The sequence below is a fragment of the Nannospalax galili genome, unplaced genomic scaffold (genome assembly GCF_000622305.1).
Source record: "Nannospalax galili isolate Female #2095 unplaced genomic scaffold, S.galili_v1.0 scaffold302, whole genome shotgun sequence".
Classification (NCBI taxonomy): domain Eukaryota; kingdom Metazoa; phylum Chordata; class Mammalia; order Rodentia; family Spalacidae; genus Nannospalax; species Nannospalax galili.
Window position 1 is genome coordinate 1001939 of NW_008350120.1, and position 21301 is coordinate 1023239.

Here is a 21301-nt window from a genome sequence, read left to right on the forward strand (position 1 = left end):
CTGACCCCGCCCCCAGTTTCACGCACCCTGGCCCCGCCCCTCCTGTCTCTGCCCCACTCTCCTGCACCTGGCGGTGGGTCAGAAAAGGGAGACCGCCCTGGTCTCCTTGCGCTGGAGACTCTTGCAGGTTCGGGACCTGAGGCCTCGACCCCTCTGTACCATGTTTGGTGCTCCTCAAGGCCCACCTGCCCTAATGGGGGCCTCCCAGCATCCCGCAGGGCAGCACCCCAGGAAGCACTCTGAGCCCAGCCGGGCTCGCTCTCAGGAACTTTATTGCCCAGGGCTAGAAGAAGTTGACCACCCTGCGAGCGACTGCACGCGGGCGCTGTGGGCCTCCCAGTCCGAGAAGCTGAGGAAGTCGCCCCTCTCCAGCAGGTACATGCGGCCTCAGTAGCTGGACTCCTCATAGAGGACCCACCTGGAGGTCAGGGGAAGTCCGGGTCACCCGGCGCCAAGGGGCTCAGCTCCCAGCCCTGCCCCTCTGGGGAGCATCAGTGGGCTGGGTACTGGGGTGGGACAAGGAGGGGGTGCCCAGTAATTATACAGACTGACCAGCATGTGAGAAGGGTGACTCAGGGATACACTCTGCCCTCATCACCCACCCACCCACTCGAAGGACCATTTGCACATAGTCCCCAGCCCCTGGCAGGGCGCCCGGCACAATCTGGGGACCATTCCCACTGTCCAGTCCGGTTCTGGCGTGTGCCCCCCCCCCCCTTAGCACAGAACCCAAGTCAGTCAGACAGCCCTGGCAGCAGCCATGCTGGAACCTGTGCTCACTGGAAGTGGCCTGTGCAGCCTGACTTGCGCAGAGGAGCTGTGGGACACACACGGGTCACCAGGCCCTTCAGTGCTCCTTCCCCACAGCAGTGAGTTCCAGGGCAGCCTCAACTGCCCAGGGAACAGAAGCCAGCACACAGTCTTTACAACCCAGCCGGCTGTAGGGCTGAAGGGAAAGGGCATCATCATAAGCTGGGGGAATCCAGAAGGTATGATGGAGGATCATCAGGAGGGTGTTCTCTGCTTGAGAGGAGCACAGTCTGAGGAAGAGATCTGAGCAGAGGCTAGACCAGCCCTGTCCTTCTTCTTACCATCCCTAAGACAAACATGGGACCGTGAGGTGGGGACTTCAAAAAAGACTGCTTGCATGAACCATCCCTACTTGGGGTCAGATTTGAAGGCTGGACTAGGGGAGCTTTAGAAAGGGAGGCAGGCAGTTTCTCTCTCTCTCTCTCTCTCTCTCTCTCTCTCTCTCTCTCTCTCTCTCTCTCTCTCTCTCTCTCTCTCTCTCTCTCTCTCTCTCTCTCTCTCTCTCTCTCTCTCTCTCTCTCTCTCTCTCTCTCTCTCTCTCTCTCACACACACACACACACACACACACACATTCACCACAGTAGAAAACACCTTTTCTCTGCCAGGAAGCCTGCTGGCCCCAGGGCTGCTTCAATCTCTGGGGTTCTTGTGACCCAGGCCACCAGGCTACTCAGACCTCCACTACTCAGACTCTGCTGTTCAAGTTTTCTCCCTAGGGAGCGGATTGGATCTGTGTGTCCTTCAGCCCAAGACTCTGCCCACAGGTGAACTCAGAAAAGGAGAGCCCACCAAAGGCCACACAGCCCACTTCATCCCTGCCACTGTAGGCCCCTCCCTTCCCCATCCTGACCCCTCACCTGGTGCCTGGCACAGTCTCCCAGTAGGGAGGGATCAGGGTTGGGAATAAAGAGAGAAAGAGGAGGTGTGAGTTGGCGGGGAGCACCTGCTGAAGATCAGAGCAGGCCTGATCATCACAGCCTCCCTACAGCCACAGCCTTCCACCACCTAGCTGGGGCCTCCAAGAGAGTAAGGCAATCCCTGCCTTCCCTGTGGTGCCCTGTGCCACCCTGGAGCTCTTGGGGACATCCCAAAAGGAAGGGTAAGGGACCTGACTGGGCTTCAGAGCTAATCCTGACAACCCCCACCCCAGCTGTGAGTCCTGGGGGGGAGGCAGCAGAGGAGGGAGGGGGGCTTGGTCTGTTAGAGCCCTGGAGGAGGGGCAGGAATTCTCTACATTTCCTGAACAGACCCTCCAGGACACAGTTATGAGGGACAGGTCATTCCTGAGCTGGCATGTGGGAGGTGGACCTTGCTGCCCAGCTGGTCCCAGGAAGGGCTCCAGGGTCCCAGGGCATCACCACCTGGGAAGCTACTCCTTGACAAGGGTTTACATTATGAGTTAAGGTCAAAGGAGGCAGAAGATGAACACACCCTGGATCCAGAGTCCACCATCTCAGCCTCCAACTGCTGACCATCAAGCTTCGCTCCTCCCAGGAAAGTGGGGATTAAAGATCATATGCCCCTCCAATCAGACAGTGCTCATTCCCTCACTCCTACCATCCCTTCCCCCAAGTACCCCCAGGGTTGGCAGGGGGATTTTTATCTTAAGTCTCAAGATAGCGTCTATGTAAAATAAGTCTTTGGCCTCTTGAGACACAATTTAACCAACAAATTTCAAAAGGGCCAGTTGTTTTGGAACCCTATCCCTGCACTCCCAAGTACCCTTAGCTTAGGGGAGCCAAGGTCAGGTGTGTGGGAGGTGGGTATCCACAGCTCTGCTTTGGGTAGGCTTTGTCTTCCCCAGTCCCTCCCTTGACTCCTCATGAAGGGCCCTGACACCGAGCCTCAGAAATATAGAAGGCAGGTGGCTCTCTAGCCACTTCCAGAGGAGCCGAGTTCCTATATCAATCCTGTGCAGGGAGGCAGAGATCCTGCAAGCTCTTGTGGGGGAGAGGCTGAGGGTACCCAGATCTGGAGCAGGATAGGCTCTACCAGTCTGCAATCCCAGCTGGGCCCATCAGGAGGGAGTTAACTGCAGTCTCTGTACCTCTATAAAATGGTGACGATGTCTACCCAAACTGGAAGGGGAAGATGAGGAGGGTCCAACTGTACAGTCTTGGGAGGCTTTGCACAAGCAGATTGCTTAGGGGAGGGCAGAAGGAAACCCACATGCTATGTGCCTGTGTTTGCACAGGGAGCCACCTGGCAAGGCAAACACAGGGCTTTGGTGGCTGGTTTTGATTTGGTTTTGTTGTGGTTATTTGATACATGGTCTTCCTATAGCCCCAATTGGCCTGAAATTCACTATGTAGACTAGGCTGGCCTTGATCTCACAAAGATCTACCTGCCTCTGCCTCCCAGTGCTGGGATTAAAGGTGTGCACCACCATGCTCCACTGATGGCTGTTTTGGAGTAGAGAAGACAAACTCAAGATCCCCAGCTACTCTGCATCCATCACAAGAGAGCCCCTGAAGCCCACCTCCCCAAAAGGCTGGTGTGGGCTGTCTGCCTGCTAGGCAGAGAGGTCTAGGTCCAGGGTCATCTCAGTTGAGCAGGTATACCCTCTTAAAGAGGGTCAAGGCTATTGTGCAGGTTTGTACCCTATAAATGGGGGTTGTTTTGATCAACAGGCTTTCAGGCTCAAGAAAGCCAGACAGTCTATAATCTTAGTCTTGTGAAAGAGATGCTCACAGCTTCCCAAGTGCCCTCTTCCCTGCTTCAGGCCTGGCACCCTAGAGGCCAGGTCTCAGGAGGCCTCTAATGTCCAGTGTCCCTCCCCAAAGCCTTGACAGACGCAAAGGTAGCCATTCACCTGGAACAGGTGAGGTAGATGAGGGCCTGAGGGTCAGGGGCACCATGCCCACCCAGTGGGGTGTGATGCCCCCTCCCCTGCCACACCTGTCTGGCAGCCCCACCGATACTCACGCTCCATCCCCATACGCCTTGGATCCCCATACACCTTGATGGAGTTGATGCAGCTCTTGGCCCAGCCCCGGCTCTGCAGGAAGGGGCAGTCCTCTGTGAACTCCAGGCACTGGCCCGTGAAGTTGCATCCCTCAAAGATTTCTATGCTGAAATGTTCTCCATGCTCCAAGATCCAGACAGGTGAGGGGAGAAAAAAAGAGTTTTCTGAGCCTCTCCTCCCCGTACATGGGTGAGAAGAACCATGGGCTGGGCTGGCAGGCCAGCAAGTGCCCCCCAATCATGAACACATACATTGTTTTCTATAATGAGATGTATTGGGGAAAAAGGTTCTGTTGCTCTGAAGAGCTTCTGAGCCACTGAACTGCTCTAATCTCTACTTTTTACAACTAGTGAGGGCAAGGCTGCCTAGACACCAGCAGCCACTAGGACAGGGCTGGGGGGTGGGGATCATCGGCTCCTCCAGATATTTGACCTCAGTGATTTGTGCTCAGTTCTGACTTTTCCACTCTGGGTTTCAGGCCATATGCAGGCCTTCAAATGATAATATTTTAGAACTGTAATAGAATCCCTTATGAAAACATGAAGCCAAGAAATGTAAAACAATGAATCTCGTTTGCCGAAGTCCCTGCTGGCCTTGCCATCACATTCACTAACAGCAGTATACACCTCCCTGTGTGATCCCCATTCCCAGTCCAAAGGACAGAGGAGGCCCACTCCCTGGCCAGATGCCTGTGAGACCCGGGTCTGCCTTGCAATAGGCGCCTGGGATGGATCTTACAAGAACAGCCTTGAGAAGCTGCCTGATATATTTTTCATATAAATAGCATTATGCAGGATCCTAAACCAACTATCCTAATTCTCTCCAAATGCCCACAGCCTGGCAGAGAGACGAGGAAAGCATTCTTTCAACTTGACATGCCAAAGCCCAGCTAATTTTGCAACTGATGTAGAAAAAGGGTCCCCTCGCAGAGAGAGGCACCTTCCTGGACTCTTCAGGTTTTGGACAGAGCCCTGATCAGGTGTCCAGGATGTTTTGATGACAGCTACACTCTCTGGTCTCTGGACTCACTTGTTTCCCACCCAAAGGACAACACTCAGGACAGGTCCAATGTTTGTAACCTGGGGAGCCCTCACCCCTCAAATTCCACAGGGACTAAACAGACAGTATCTTTCTCCATGGGGGAGCAGTACTCCATTTCACTTGCTCTCCCTACACACACCAGGCTACAGCTATGAGATGCTACCATCTTCCCAAATCCAAGAGTCCTGCCCCCAGGTTTCCTGCTGACTGGCCTCCCTGGCACTTTGGCTTCCTGGATTATCCATTCCAAGTTCAAAGTGCTGACGGCCTGCAGGTTACCTGCATTGGTAGATGCCCACACTCAAACCAGCCCTACTGTGTGTGTGGGAGTGTGTGTAGGCCAGAGGTCAATGCCTGCTGTGTTCTTTGATTCTGTCCAGGTGTGTGGAGGTCATAGGACAGCACTGTGGAGTCAGTCCTCTCCTTCGACCTTTACCTGGGTTCTGGGGATTGAACACAAGCTTATATACCTTACCAACTGAGCCATCTTGCCAGCCCTTTACCTTATTATTTTGAGACAGGGTCTGCCTGTAGCCCCAGGTAGCCTGGTACTCCCTATGTAGACCAGGTTGACCTTGGTCTCACAGAGATCTCCCTTTGCCTCCCAAGTGCTGGCATTAAAGGTGTGTACCACTCCACCTGGCTGGATTTATTTTTAATTATGTGTGTGTCTCTGTATGGGTTTGCACATTTAAACATGTGCAAGTTCACACTAAGGACAGAGGCATTGGGTCCCCCTAGTGATAACTTACAGGCAGTTATGAGCTGTCTGACATAGGTGCTGGGAACCCAACTTGGGTCCTCTGCAATAGCATATTCCCTTTTAACCTCAACTGTCTCTCTAGCTCTTCCACCTTATCTTTTGAGACAGGGCCTCTTACTGAACCCAAAGCTTACCCAGTTGGCTAGACTAGCTGGATAGCAAGCCCCAGGGCTTGTCCTGTCCCCGCTCCAGAGCTGGGGTTACAGATGTACCACTCGCCTGGCTTTGTACATGGGTGCTGGGGATGCAAACCCAGTCCAGATGCTTCTGTAGCACTCCACCGACTGAGCCGCCCCAGTCCCTAGCCTAACTTCTGATGACAGCTCCCCTATCCAGCTGCATTCCGAACTTATATTTTAGGCCTTTGAAATTTAGCTAAACACTTGGCTCAGAAATTTAAAGTGGTCCCTTGACAATTCCCAGAGGCTCTCCTATCCTATCCCTACCCTACCTGGTCCCCCACAGCATCTCATGCCCATGTCAGGGTAGGTCTGGGCTTCAAGATCTTTTGGGAGGCCCACACAGCTGATTTAATGCCCAGCTGATTCTACATTGCTTGGGCAGATGTTTCCAGTGCCTGGGTGTAGCGACTCACTCACCATGCCCACAGGTCGACAAGAGCCCATGTGGTCATTGTGGCCGTTCCAGTGGAAGAATTCAGGGTAATCACCGTGTTCCAGGATGAACTGCTGACCCTGAAAATCAGGATGATCGAAACAGACCCAGGTTCCACTCTCCACAGGATGGAGTTCACCCTGTTCATAAAGCCTCTGTCCTGGAAGTTGTCACAGTCCCCAAAGACCTCCAGCTTCTGACCTGTGAAGTGCTTGCCCTCACAGAGAGTCATCTAGAAGGGCCAGGAGAGAGCTCAGGGTCATGGGCTTCTCTCCTTTCAGTTCAGGGGCTGGTCTCGGGGCCCTAATACCCTCAGTGGAACCTAGACTTCCATCCCTGTTCATCTAAGTAGGTGTCTGACACTATCTGCTGATGGGGCGGAGAGTGAATAGTCAGCGGGCTGATGTCAGACATGGCTCTGCTGATCTCATGGTGAGTACACATTGCCGAGCTATGGGAACAGGGACCTCTCCTTTGTCTACTTGCCCACTTGATTTCCTATCTGGCTATTTTCAAACTTCATGTGTAGTTATTAAACTTGATATTTGTTGTTAAACATAATATCCATAATAACATTAAAGGTGTGGTGGTGCATGTGTTTAATCCCAGCACTTGGGAGGTAGAGGCCTCTACTCTGAGAGAAGTAGTCCAGTCCAGCCTGGTCTATGTAGGGAGTTCTATGTCAACTAGGGCTTACAGGGAGATCCTGTCTAAAAAAATTAAAAAATTAAAAAAAACACTATAATAACATTAAGAGACTTAAAAGATGGGGTTGGAGAGATGGCTCAGCAGTTAAGAACACTGGTTGTTCTCACAGAAGACCTGGGTTCAAATCCCAGCACCCACATGGCAGCTAACAACTGTCTGTAACTCCAGTTCTAGGGGATCCGACAGCCTTTTCTGTCCTCCTCAGGCATTGCACAACATGGGTGTACTTACCTACACACAGACAATATATGCATACACATAAAATAAAAATAATTAATAAATAAAATGTATATATAAAACAAAGATTTATTTAAAAGAAATGTTTTCCAAGGCATCTTATTAGAACAAATCACCATAACCCAACATGTATTTTTCAGAAACTCAAGTTCATCCCTGGAAGCCCTGGAAGGGAGAGACTGACACAGGGTCCTCAGAAGAGGGCTGTTTCTCTCTCTCTCTCTCTCCCCCCCCTCCTCTCTCCCTCCCTCCCTCTGGGACAGGATCACATTTATCCCAGGCTGACCTTGAATTTGCTATGTATCTGGGGATGATATTAAACTTCTGATCCACCTGCCTCCACTTTCTGAGTGTGGAGATTATAGCCGTGCACCACCATGACTGGTTTATGCAGTGCTGGGAATTGAACCCAGGGATTTATGCATGGTAGGCAAGCACTCTGCCTCTTCATCCTCAGACCCTTTCCTTTTCACAGGCCCCTTCTTTAGGTACCAGGAAGGTGTCAGACCTGGGATTTTATGAACCTAGTGGCAGTTCAGAGGTAGTGTCCTCTGGTTAGGTAGCTCTGACAGATTGTCCTTGTTGCAAACCAGACAATTGGAGCAACCACAGCCCAGAACTCACTTCTTGCCAAGGAACCTAAAATTCAACCAACCACTCAGTAACTCTTCCGGTATCAAGAATTGTGGTCTCAGCAGCACAGAACTATGGAAATGGACCTCAGGCCCCCATCTTAGTTGAAGAATTATTGGCATCTGATTACAGCTGGGTGAGGAAGAACTGATCTTAAAGAGAGGGACTCTAGATAGGCTGACTAGATCCCCGTGGATGAACTTGCACTGAGGGACATCTGGGGACACTAACTTGACATGATAGGCCTTAACACAAATGACAGAATGTAGGCACTCCAGTGGGAGGGGTTGGGAGGGTGCCAAAGGGGAAAAGGGTATAAATATGATTTTTCTATATGAAATACACAAAAATTCAATACAAAATTAAAAATAATTGTGGCCTCAGAAGGACTCTGTCAAAGGATCATTGAATCACCAAGGAACTGTGGTTGTTTGAGCTTTCCCAATATCTCCAGTTTTCCAGAGGGATATTGTGACATTGACCTTTGTGCTGGATAGCTTTAGTGTCAACTTGACACACCTGGGTTGAGGGAGCCTCAATTGGGGAATTGCCTCTATTGGACTGGCCTGTGGCCATGTCTGAGGGGCATCTTCTTGATGAGTGATGTGGGAGGGCCCAGCCCACTGTGGGTGGTGCCACCCCTGGGCAGGTGGGCCTGTGTTGCATAAGAAAGCAGGCTGAGCAGGGGCCAAAGGAGCAAGCCTGTAAGCAGCGTTCCTCCATGGCCTGTGCTCCAGCTCCTGCCTTCAGGTTCCTGCCCTGAGTTCCTACCTTGGGCTCCCTGATGAACTGTGACCCGGGAGATGTAAGACAAATAAACCGTTTCCTCCCCAAGTTGGTAGTGGTCAGAGTGTTTCGTCACAGCAATGAAGAACAAACTAAGACAACCTTCCTGGCCCTTTGGAGTTAGGGTGGACTTGTGTTTTGTAGGAATAGATGCTGGGGAGCCAGGACATTGATTTGAGGGCTCTTCCCTTTCCTTTCACGCTCTGATCTGCCCAGCTGGGGCTGATTGTTACTGGAGCACAACTCAGGCCATGCAGACTGAGCAGCGAGCTCTCAGCACTGAGGCCCATTTGACTGGATCCTCTGGAGGCCAAATGCTCCATGGATTAGCCACATCCAGACACTGGAGAAGGGGAAGGCATGTCTACATTGACTATCCTTCCTGCATAGAATGCAGGTCTGGTCAGGGCCCCCAGAACATTTAGGGAGACCTGAGCATCCAAAAGATTTTGAGGTCCAATCTCAATATACAGCAGAGAACCCACTTCTAGTCATGTGGGGGGAAAAGATCTAGGGGGTGGACACACTTGGACCACCCTGTAGCAAGGAAGAGCCAGCAGGGTACCTTCGGCTGTAGGGTTCATCAAATCTACCACTCAAGCTAGAAGCAGCAGGACCTAACCAAGCTCCTCCTGACCTGGGGACCCCAAGAACAGAAGGTAGGGAGAAGGTGACCTTTCTACCCATGCACCCCAGCCAGGCCCTCAGCCAATAGGGAGGTCACCCCCAAATAAGAAATGAAGCCAACTTTGCTCAGGCTTGTCACACTCAAAGGAGCCTGGGACCAGTCTGCACCCTCCTCATGTGCTAACCTGGGGACGATTGCAGGGGTCCAGGGACCTCCAGGCCTCACTTACCTTTCCGGAACGCTTTGCCATGGTGCACCGCCAGCCCTGGCTGTACTGGGTATATAGCCCATGGCGCCTGCTGGCTCAGCGCCCCTGAGACAAAAAGATTTGCTTGGCCAGGCACCAGTGCGTTAGTGCTGTGGGGCGTGCTAAGCCCGAGGGGCCGCAGTCAGGCACCCACTGCCTCTGAGCTGCACAGGCTCCTAAGACCTCTGGCTGCGACCCCTCCTGTCCTCCCACCGTCCTGAGTCAGGGTCATAGCAACCCCTGCATGGGAGACCATCAGTCCCCATTTCCCCCAGCCCTCATTCCCCGCCCCCTCCCCCGCCTCCCGCAGCGCTGCTGTTCAGGGCTCTTGACATCCAGCCAGCTCTCCCCTTTCCCACCTGGCTGCAACCTCACATGGCTTCTGCCTTGTTTCTCCAGATAAGGGACAGACTCCAAGCTTCCTGGGGCCTTTGACACCCCCCCCCCCCCCCCCCCCCCAGTCTGGGCTCCCAGCCTCGGCTCCCTCTCTCCCACTTACTCCAATAACCCCTAACCCAGCCCCTGCTGCCTTTCCCTACTCTGGCCCTGTCTTCTCACTGCCTGCTTTGGTCCACACTGTCCTCCCTCCTTCTACCATGGCCCTTTCCCTTTCCCCATTAGATCATTGATGTCACCTGCCCTGCCCCTTGATGCCTGTGCTGGGGGGCCAGAGTACTGTGTGCCCATGTGACTCTGCACCTGCATCCTGACTAGACTACCCAGGATGCCAAGGCTCTGTTTACAGAGCGTTGCAGCCCCCAGGAGCTGTGGCTTGAGGATTTCCCAGGCCCAGCAGTACTTGGAGACCAGTGTGAGGCATGAAGAGTAAACATCACAGATTGCTGGGGGGATGAGATGGTGGCCCTGGGGACAGGAGAGAGAAGCTCCAGGGAGCTGGGGGCGGGGGTCCTAGAAAGCAGGAGACTTTGGGGAGCCATCCGGGCTTTCCTCTAAGCTAGGAAAATAGAGAATAATTACCACCATCACAGATAAACCCTTTAAGCCTGGCGACAGGAGGCCCAGGGATTCTGGGAAGTCACCCAAGGCAGGCAGAGAACCATATGTCACCCCTGACCCCAGGTCACACCTTCCCCAGGGGACCCTTCCAGGACCAGCCCATTTCTTCACAGACACCCCCAGGCCAAACCACACTTTCCTGTGTTTGTCACCGGATACAGCCCTCTTGGAGTCATAGCATTAAGTCTTCCACCAATCCAGAAGGAGAAGTTTTAGTGTTTATTTAATAAAAAAAAAATTAGAGGGGAGGAGGTGCTGGAGAGATGGCTCAGCAGTTAAGAGTACTTGCTCTTACAGAGACCAGGGTTCCATTCCCAGCACCCACGTGGCAGCTCACAACCACCTGTAACTCCTCAGGCATCACATGACACAGGTACACTTACATACATGCAGGCAAAATACTCATAAAATAAAAATAAAATGAAAAACATGGTTTTTTTTTTCGTGTGTGTGTAGGTCAGAGGACAGACAACCTCTGGTGTCAGTCTTTCATCTTGTTTGAAAAAACAGGGTCTTAGGTGTGGTGGTGCATGACTTTGATCCCAGCACTCTAGAGGTAAAGGCAGGCAGACCTCTGTGAGTTCAGGGCTAGCCTGGTCTACATAGCAAGTTCCAGGCCAGCTGGGGCTACAGGGAGACCCTGTCTCAAAAAGACAAAAATAAATAAATAAATAAAATATTTTTTAAAATTTGAATTACGTGTACATTTGCATGTTTATGTGTGTGTTTGTACACGTGAGTGTGGTGCCCACAGAGACCAGAAGAGTGCATCAGATCCCCTAGAGCTGGATTTACAGGTGAATATGAGCTGCCCTGATGTCAGTGCTAAGAACTGAACTTGCCTTCCCTGGCACCACAGAATGTGCTTTTAACAGGCAGATGAGCCGTTGGAAGGGTTTCTAAGGTGCCTCCCCACCACCTCCTTTCCCCTCTCTCTTTTTTTTTTTTTTGTTGTTGTTGTTTTGTTTTTGTCTTTTTGAGACAGGGTCTCCCTGTAGCCCCAGCTGGCCTCGAACTCACTATGTAGACCAGGCTGGCCTCGAACTCACAAAGATCCCCTGCCTCTGCCTCCTAAAGTGCTGGGATTAAAGGTGTGCACCATCACACCCGGCTAAAGATACATTTTTTTTTAAAAAAAAGCAGGGGAAGCCAGCCATGGTAGCGCACACCTTTAAACCCAGCATTCCTGGAGGCAGAGGCAGGTGGATCTCTGTGAGTTCAAGGCCAGCCTGGTCTACATATCGAGTTCCAGGTCAGCTGGGGCTACAGGGTGACCCTGTCTCAAAAAGGCCAAAAAAAAATCAGGGGTATGAGGATTACTGAATCTTATTTCTTTTTAACTTTTTTTTTTTAATGTGTATGCGTGTATTGCCTGCAAGTAGGTAAGTGCACCTGTGTCATGCAATGCCAGTGGAAGTCAAAAGAGGCTATCAGATCCCCTGGGACTAGAATTACGGACAGTTGTTAGCAGCCATGTAGGTGCTGGGATTCGAACCCGAGTCTTCTGCAAGAACAACCAGTGTTCTTAACTGTTGAGCCATCTCTCCAGCCCTGAATCCTATTTCTTAAAAGCAGGATGCAACTTCCAGTGGGAGATGCAGTATTATTATTATTATTAATTATTATTATTACTACTACTACTACTACTACTATTTTGGTCCTTTTGAGACAGAGTCTTCCTGTAGCCCCAGCTGTCCTGGAATTCACTATGTAGACCAGGCTGGCCTTGAACTCACTGAGATTAAAGGCATGCACCACCACACCTTATTATTTTTTAAAAATATTTTATTTATTGTTTTTATTTTATGTGTATGAGTGTATTGCCTGCATGTATGTGAGTGCACCCGTGTCGTGCAGTGCCTTGGAGGTCAGAAGAAGTTCGGATTCCCCTGGAACTGGAGTTAAGGATGGTTCGTAGCTACCATGTGGGTGCTGGGAATGGAACCCAGGTCCTCTGCAAGAGCAGTCAATGCTCTTAACCGCTGAGCCATCTCTCCAGCCCCTATACCGCTTATCTTTTAAGGCTCCTGCACAACTTAGATGCTTTGACTCTGTTACTATGGGTCTCATTCCTAACAAGAGCTGCCACGTCATGTGCCTGCCATTATGATGCCAGTGTCATCTTTCTCCCAGTCCCTAAGTCCACTGCCCGCACCCTCTCACTCCTGCCTCCCTCCCATACGCTTAAACTCTATTTGAAACATCTCTACAGATCGTTTTCCTGTCTTCACAGTTTGCTTGTTCCACAGTTCATGTAGTTGGATTACTATATTTATGTTACCTTTTCCAGACTTTTTTTAGCTTACTGGTGGCCTCAAACCAAACCTGCCATATAACAGAGGATGACCTTGAACTCTGGACATTGCTGCCCCCACCACCAGAGTGCTGGGATTACAAGTCTGTGCCTCCCCACCCAAAACCAGGCTGGCGTCTTTCACTAAGTAATATACATTTAAATATACATTTAAAATTATCCTGTGTCTTTTGTCTTCCAGGCTCATTTCTTTTGAACAATATTCCATTGTCTGTGTCTTACACTGCGTCTCACAGTCTGTACTGCTGTGATGGAGTACTTGAGGGTCGGGAATTTATTAACACGAAGAGCTTCTGCTCTTTGCAGAGATTTTCATCCCAGAGTTCTGCATGCTGGGAAAGTGCAGGCTGGACCTGGATGTCCTGGGATGCCCTCGCCCCCGTATACACACACACACACACACACACACACACACCCCGGGTGCAGCGGGACACAAGGATGCAGGAAGAAGGAACCTGGGCAGGCTCAGCAAGCCCTGCAGACAGGACTGTCAGACCTGCTGGGACCCTGCCTTAGGCCCAGATCACCTACCCACATCCCTCCCCAACCCCCCAAGCCACGTGGTCCTGCCACCCTGGCTCCACCCTATTCCAATGCAAGGGAGATGACCTGGAGTCTTTCTCCCAGGCATTTGGCAAGAAGGAAAGGCTAGACGCCCACCCTGGAGCATCTGGGCCTTAAATGATGAAGCTGAAACCTGCCCCTTGGTGGTGATCTCAATAACTACACCGCTAGGCGCAGTGGTGGCTGACTCACAGCGTTTTCTATGGCCCAGCACCAAGCAGGGCTTAACATAAACTCAGTCATGAATTTGCTCAACAATCCTATGAGGTGTGGATTGTTATCTCCACTTTAGAGATCTGGGAAACGAGGCCCAGAGTGAGGAGTTTCCCAAGGTCACACAGCAAGCAGGGGAAGAGGATTTGGATCCTGAATTCTGTTAACTGGGGCTTCTCAACACTTCGCCTTGCTGCAGTGCTAAGGGTCCCGAGCTTTATTCATTCATGTTCTGGTTTTAGAACGTGCCTCCCAGGTTCCCTCTGCTTCATCTAGATGTCACTTCCTGATCTGAGAATGACTCACAGGCTGACTTTAGGATCATCTGCAAAATCTGTGCCTCAAGTGCAAATTAAAGCACAGGATCTTTGCATGCATCATTTGAGTGGCAAAAAATGAAAAGTGATCAAGGATCGAGGAGTCACATGTAAGTAAGTCATATGTAGGGGAGAGACCACAGATCAGGGGGTGTCTGGTCCCAGGGTGGTGGAGGCGGAGGGTTTGTTTTGTTTCTTTGGTGGTGGTACTGGGGATTGAATCCAGGGCCTTGAACGTGCTAGGCAGGCACTCTACCACTGAACTCTCATCTCCCTTTTTGATTTTGAGATACTGCCTTACTAAGTTGCCCAAGCTGGCTTTGAACTCATTCTGCGGCCAAGACTGGCTTTGAACTTGTGATCCTCCATCTCCAGCCTCCTAGTAGCTTTGCCACTAGGTCTGCCTCAGAGATGAGGTTTTGTAGAAACAGCACAAGCAGAGAGTAGCTGGGATTACAGGCCTATGCCACTAGGTCTGCCTCAGAGATGAGGTTTTGTAGAAACAGCACAAGCAGAATGGAAATGCAGTATATTTTGATTGTGGTGGTAGATACAAAGTTGTAAAAATCTGTTAAAATTCATCAAAAGTGTCGGGCGTGGTGGCGCAGGCCTTTAATCCCAGCACTCGGGAGGCAGAGGCAGGCGGATCTCTGTGAGTTCAAGGCCAGCCTGGTCTACATGGTAAGTTCTAGGACAGCTGGGGCTACAGGGAGACCCTGTCTCAAAAAGACCCCCCCAAAAAAATTCATCAAAAGTTACACTTAAAATGGATAAATAAATGCACAACACAGTCTGACAAGACTTTAAGAATCAGGGGCATCCAGGGGCTGGAGAGATGGCTCAGTGGGAAAGAGTACTTGCTGGTCTTGCAGAGGACCTGGGTTAGGTTCCCAGCACCTATATGGTGGCTAAAAACTGTAACTCCAGTTCCAGGAGATCCAAAGCCGTCTTCTGGACTCCACAGGCATATACATGCTGGACTCACATACAAATAGGCAAAACACTAGTTTTGTTTTTGTTGCTATGGTACACACCATGGCCAAATGCAACTGGAGAGGACACGGTTTATTTCATCTTACAGGTTACAGTCTATCATGAGGGAAGCCAAGGCAGGAGCTCAAGGCAGGAACTTGTAGCAGAAACCACAAAGGAGCGCTGCTACTGACTGGCTCACCTACCTTTTTTTGGCTTTTTTGAGACAGGGACTCACTGTAGCCCCAGCTGTCCTGAACTTGCTATGTAGACCAGGCTGGCCTCAAACTCACAGAAATTCACCTGTCTCTGCCTCCCAAGTGCTGGGATTAAAGGCATGTGCCACCACGCCTGGCTATCTTTCTTTTTTAAAAAAATTATATTATTTATTTTTTATTATGTGTATGAGTATATTGCCTGCATGTATGTAAGTGCACCCGTGTCTTTAATTCCAGCACTCAGGAGGCAGAGGCTGGGGGATCTCTGTGAGTTTGAGGACAACATGGTTGACATAGCAAGTTACAAGGCAGCCATAGTTCTATGGTAACACCCCATCTCAAATATATGTGTATAGTTACATATATGTACATATATGCATATATATAGTTATCTCAGGGACTGGGGCTATGGCTCAGCCGTAGAGCGTTTACCTAGCATACAGTTTCACTGCAGCTCCCAGAGTGCCATAATTATTGATGCAAAGAAGAGCTCTCTCCTCTCATTATCACCAGAATTTTAACTTTTCCCTTTTGTAAGAGCACTGTTTTTAGAAAGACTGTTACCAGCAGTTGACTTTACCAGCATATTTTATCACTGTCTGAGCTATTGTCTCTCGAATCCCACCTCTTCCATCTGGTTCTCTCTGTGCTGAAGAACATCTTTCACTGATAGCGCCTGGGGGCGGCAGCTGACTGTAATAGCTTCAACTTGCTGTTACTCTTGTTTGGTGATGGTTTGACAGGGGGTCTCTGAGAAGGTTCACACAACTCAGTTCACAAATCGCTATTCACAGAAGCTAAGACCTGGAAACCACCTGTGACAGCCAATCCTGGCTGTGAACTTGACAGCTGGGAAGAACGAGCCTCAACGGAAGAGCTGCCTCCCTCGGGTCAGCCTGAGGCGGTGTCTGGGGGGCATTTCCTTGATTTCTAATGAATGTAGAAATTCACTGTGGGCGGTGCCATCCCAAGGCAGGTGGGTCTGGGCTATGTAAGAAAGGTAGTTAAGGGGCTAGAAAGATGGCTCAGAGGTTAAGAACACTGGCTGCTCTTGCAGAGGACCTGGGTTCCATTCCCAGCACCCACAGCGGCTAACAATCATCTGTAACTCCAGTTCCAGGGGATCTGGCTCCCTCTTCTGACCTCCGCAGCATTGTACAACACAGGTGCACCTACCTACATGAAAGTAATACACTCAGACACGTAAAATAAAAAGAATAAATAAAAATTTAAAAAAACAAGTGGGGAACTGTCAGGCCTGTGGAAGGTGACTGGAAAGGAAAACCAGTATTGGTGATCCAGGACTGTATCACCTTGCACAGCTCACCTTGGGAAGCACGTGCAGAAAATCATGGTGGTACTGTGCTCTGAGGGTGAAGCTTTTGGCCTCCTGACATCAAAGAAATCACCCACAGGACCTGCAAAGGTCAAAATAAAGAATGGCAGTTTCAACAAAAGCAGCCTGCAAGTCCCAGAAAGGGATCCCAGGTGACTAGTTACTATTACCCTCATGCCCAGGTGTCATCTGTCATCTGAGCTATGCCAGTGGGAACAATCAATATCACTCAGCTGTGGGACCTCCAAAGGGGGTGATGTATATATTTATTTATGTGTATTGAATGTTTTTCCTGCATGTATGCATGCACTCATGTCAAGCAGTGCCCGCTGAGGCCAGAAGATGGTCCCCTGGAACTGGAGTTATGGACAGTTGTTAGCCCACCATGAGGGTTCTGGGAACAAAACCAGGGTCCTCCGCAAGAGCATTCAGTGCTTTTAACTGCTGAGCCATCTCTTCAGCCCCTAAAGGGGAGATAACTTAATGTCAACCAAACAGAAGTGAATCTGGAGGGCTCATTCAGAGTTCTTCCTTGTTCCTCAAGCAGGGCTGGTGACTCAGAAGTCCGGATTGTAAGAGAGCTCCCACCCAGCAGGGCTCAAGTCCCTTCAGTGTTTGTGTGGCCTGGGGGCAGAATCTTTCTCAGAGCACCCTAAGTTTTGCGCTCAAGAGCGATGGGGACTTCTAGGATTCCCAGCAGGGTTGCCCCAAGTCTGTAGGACCTGAACAAATATTTTTCTCTTTGGGACTGTCTATGTAACAATTTAAATCAGCACAACAGCATCATGGTAGCCCAAACTTAGATGACCTAGACCCCTGGCAGGCCAGTCTGTCCTCCTTGAATGAGGCACAGGGCTCAATGACTCCCTGGGGCATCTAGTCAACCTCTGCCACCCAGGCTTTGTGTGGGTGGGGGCCTGGAGAATACCCCACATAGCCCTGGTTCAGCTCAGGGTACCGCATCCACGTGGCACCGTCAGCCCTGGTCAGTTCAGGAACCAGAGGGGGATTTAGAAACTGTCCAGTGTTGGGGCTGGGGAGATGGCTCAGCTGTTGAGAACACTGACTGCTCTTGCAGAGGACCCAGGTTAGATTCCCAGTACCTACATGATATCTAACAACTGTCTGTAACTCTATTTCCAGGGGATCCGATGCCGTCTTCACCTCCTCAGGGACTGCACAACACGTGTGTATGAGTATATTGTCTGCATGTGTGTGAGTGCACCAGTGTTGTGCAATGGCGCAGAGGTCAGAAGAGAGCAGTCAGTGCTCTTAACCACTGAGCCATCTCTCCAGCCCCATAAAATATTTTAAAGAAATCGTCCAATGTCAGGGGAACTTCTGGGGGTGGAAGTGGGCACCTGGTTCCTGAGGCACACAGTACCTAGGCAGGACTGACTCTGAAGCAAGATCAAGCACAGGGAAGTCCTGGGAGTGGCTAACTGCAGGGTTGTGGCAGGCAGTGGGTGCGCCCTGAGGCCCACTGATGTTGGAGAGGCAGGAGAGAGCAGAGTTATTATGCTTATCTGTGCTGACAGCCTAAGCTGTTGGTGGTCAAGGCCTTGGATTTGAGATTTTGAGTGAAAACTAGGCTGTGTGTGGCAGGTACTCCCTCATTAAACAGAAGACATTGTGTCTGCTTCTACCAGAGCAGGGCCAGCGGGAGGCAGGAGGGACTGAACTGTGGGGCTTTGAGCCCACAGCCAGCAGCCGGCATACAGTGCAGGAATGACTTTTATAAAATGGACATAATCTGCTGGGCATGGTGGCGCAAGCCTTTAATCCCAGCACTTGGGAGGCAGAGGCAGGCAGATCTCTGTGAGTTCAAGGCCAGCATGGTCTACATAGTGAGTTCCAGGACAGCTGGGGCTACAGGGAGACCCTGTCTCAAAAAGACCAAAAAAAAGGACATAATCTGTACCAATAACTTTTTCTTAACCTTGTAACCCAAAGCTATTTATAATGTAAACAAAATCACTGAACCATGTACTCTTGTGACCTGGGAACAAGATCTTGATCCCTAGGACCCCATTTTGCCTTCCAACCAAGATAGTGAATGAATGTGGGTATGCCTGAATTAGCATTTCATGCTGAACTTGCACTGTGTGCTGGATAGCTTTAGTGTCAACTTGACACACCTGGGTTGAGGGAGCCTCAATCGGGGAATTGCCTCTATTGGACTGGCCTGTGGCCATGTCTGAAGGGCATCTTCTTGATGAGTGATGTGGGAGGGCCCAGCCCACTGTGGGTGGTGCCACCCCTGGGCAGGTGGGCCTGTGTTGCATAAGAAAGCAGGCTGAGCAGGGGCCAGGAGAGCAAGTCAGTAAGCAGCATTCCTCCATGGCCTGTGCTCCAGCTCCTGCCTCCAGGTTCCTGCCCTGAGTTCCTACCTTGGGCTCCCTGATGAACTGCATGCAACCTGGGAGATATAAGACAAATAAACCCTTTCCTCCCCAAGTTGGTACTGGTCAGAGTGTTTTGTCACAGCAATGAAGAACAAACTAAGACACACTGTATTCATATAAATATCCTTATTGAAAAACAGTGAGAGTAATTGACTTTGTGTGTATGAGATATCTTAGGCCTATGGAATCAAAGGGCAAGATTCCCAAGATAAAGGTGGATCCCCAATTCATTTTGACTAAAAGTATGGGTGAGACCTGTCTTGGAGCACAGTTCTGTAAGGAACACACTGTCTGAGAGTCCAGGTCCACTTTTGGATATTAAAACTTAACACTAAGAGTTAGGCTGATTATTTATTCAGGCATAACTGTAATGTGGCTTAGTAACACTCGACTCCACAGGAAGCGGTGTGCATGGAACTGTTGGCCATCACCACAGGTGACAGGCGGCAGGTGGCAGGAACAGGCTCTAGCTCTGGGGACTGCGACACTGTCCAGAGCTGAAGGGCCAGGAAGCCTCTGAGCAAGATGCAGCCCATAGTCTCCTGGATGGGTCTGCTCCCACCCCCACCACTCCCAGCCTCAGGGAGAGCATCTGAGCACCCTGAGCAAGCCCAGGACCTGTCCCCTCTGCTGCAGGGTGGCTATGGGTGGGCGCAACACTGACTGTCACTGCTCTAAGATGATTTGCACCACGTGGGGTGACAGGCAGGGTGAGAGCCCCACAGTGTGGTCTCTTCCTGTTCCTGGGAGCCCCTTTCAGATCTCCTTCCATCCAGAACCTGGAGGAGGACCCCAGGAAGGAGAGTGAAAACACAAGACACATCGTAGAGGCCAGCGGCAGAACACAGCCCAGGGTCGCAGGCAGCAGCTCCTGTCACTGGAGAATTCAAGGTAGAAGCCAGGTAAAGAAAGGTTTATTTGGTGTGGCTGCATTGAGAAGGACACACAAATAAGGACCCAGTGACCCCCAAGTCCATCTTTGGGGTACTGACGTAGAGAGCCAAGAGGTATTCCTAAATAAGTAGTCCTGCTCACGTGTGGTCTCGTCCATCATTGTCTTGGCTCCGGTCGGTAAGTTGTTGGAACTGTGTGGTATGTGGTACCTCTTCCCAGGAGGCAGGACCCTCCTCCTCTGGCTGGCACCAGGCTTCGGTCTTTCCTGTCACCCAGCATGGGATTTCTGGGAAATTTTAATTCTTTGAGGTCCACTGTTTGAATAATCTGATGGCTGAAAGAAAAAGGGCACAAAGTGTGTCTTTTTTACCTCCTGTTTCCAGGGAGGTATCACAATACCCAGTGTCAGAATCAGGATGCTGGAAACCCTGAGGCGGCCAATCCATAGGTGGATGACAAATGGGAGAGATCTGGGAAAAGAAAGGGACATATCTGTGCCTTTCTCCAACTGGAGGGGAGGCAGAGTGAACACCTGCCTCTGCCTCTCTCAACTCATCCAGGGACTCCACCCCCCACCCCCAAGGCCAGGGGCAGAAAGCCTTGACGCTCAGACAGCAGAGACAACAGATGTATACCTCACATGCTATTAGATGGACAAGAGGCTGCAGGTGCCTCTTGTTTAAGACCTCAGAGGGGCTAGAGCCATCTGGATGGCTCAGTGGTTAAGAGCACTGGCTGCTCTTGCAGAGGACCTGGGTTCGATTCCCAGCACTCACATGGCGCCTGACAACGATCTATAACTTCAGTTCCAGCAGAGTGTGACACCCTCTTCTGACCTCCTTGGGCATTCATTGTAGGACACTCGTGCACTTACATACATGCAGGCAATAGACTCATAAAATACAATATTTTTAAAAAACGAATAACTTGGAGGAAACCCCCTTGACATTAAAGAGAAACTTGTGGTTAAAAATTGAGGAATTTAGGGGCTGGAGAGATGGCTCGGTGGCTAAGAGCACTGGCTGCTTTTTTTTTTTTTTTGGTCTTTTTTTTTGAGATGGTCTCCCTGTAGCCCCAGCTGTCCTGGAACTCACTATGTAGACCAGGCTGGCCTTGAACTCACAGAGATCCGCCTGCCTCTGCCTCCCAAGTGCTGGGATTAAAGGTGTGCGCCACCACCCCCGGCTTTTAGCACTGGCTGCTCTTACAGAGGACCTGGATTTGATTCTGAGCACCCACATGGTAGCTGATAACTGTCTGTAACTCCAGTTCCAGGGGAATCCAGTGCCCTCTTCTGACCTCTGTGGACATTGCTAGATACAGGTGCACTTACACACATGCAGGCAATATACTCATACACATAAAAATAATAAATAAAAAATAAATGAGGAATTTTCATGTTTGCAGGGGGCCCCCTTAATCCAGCTCAAGAGACAGCTAAGACCAAGCAGGCTCAGATGCCTCTACATTTGCAGATGGAGAAAAAGGGGAGTAGAGGCAGAATACAGGGAAGAGCCTGGGGCCTCTCAGCCACACCCAGCCAGGACTACTCCTTTATGTCCAGACTCTGCTCTGCAGGTAGACGCATGTGCTTCTGGAGGCCCGTGGCCCCACCCA

General features: G+C 50.6%; 1 protein-coding gene across 1 annotated transcript; it reads right to left on the reverse strand.

Moving 5' to 3' along the window:
• Positions 1 to 283: 283 nt before the first annotated feature.
• On the reverse strand, positions 284 to 9437 carry Crygn (crystallin gamma N). The gene is given in 6 exon segments (XM_008847246.1): positions 284 to 309; positions 312 to 418; positions 3754 to 3899; positions 6180 to 6322; positions 6325 to 6427; positions 9417 to 9437. Coding segments are annotated over 6 exon segments (546 nt in total).
• Between the last annotated feature and the right edge of the window lie 11864 nt (positions 9438 to 21301).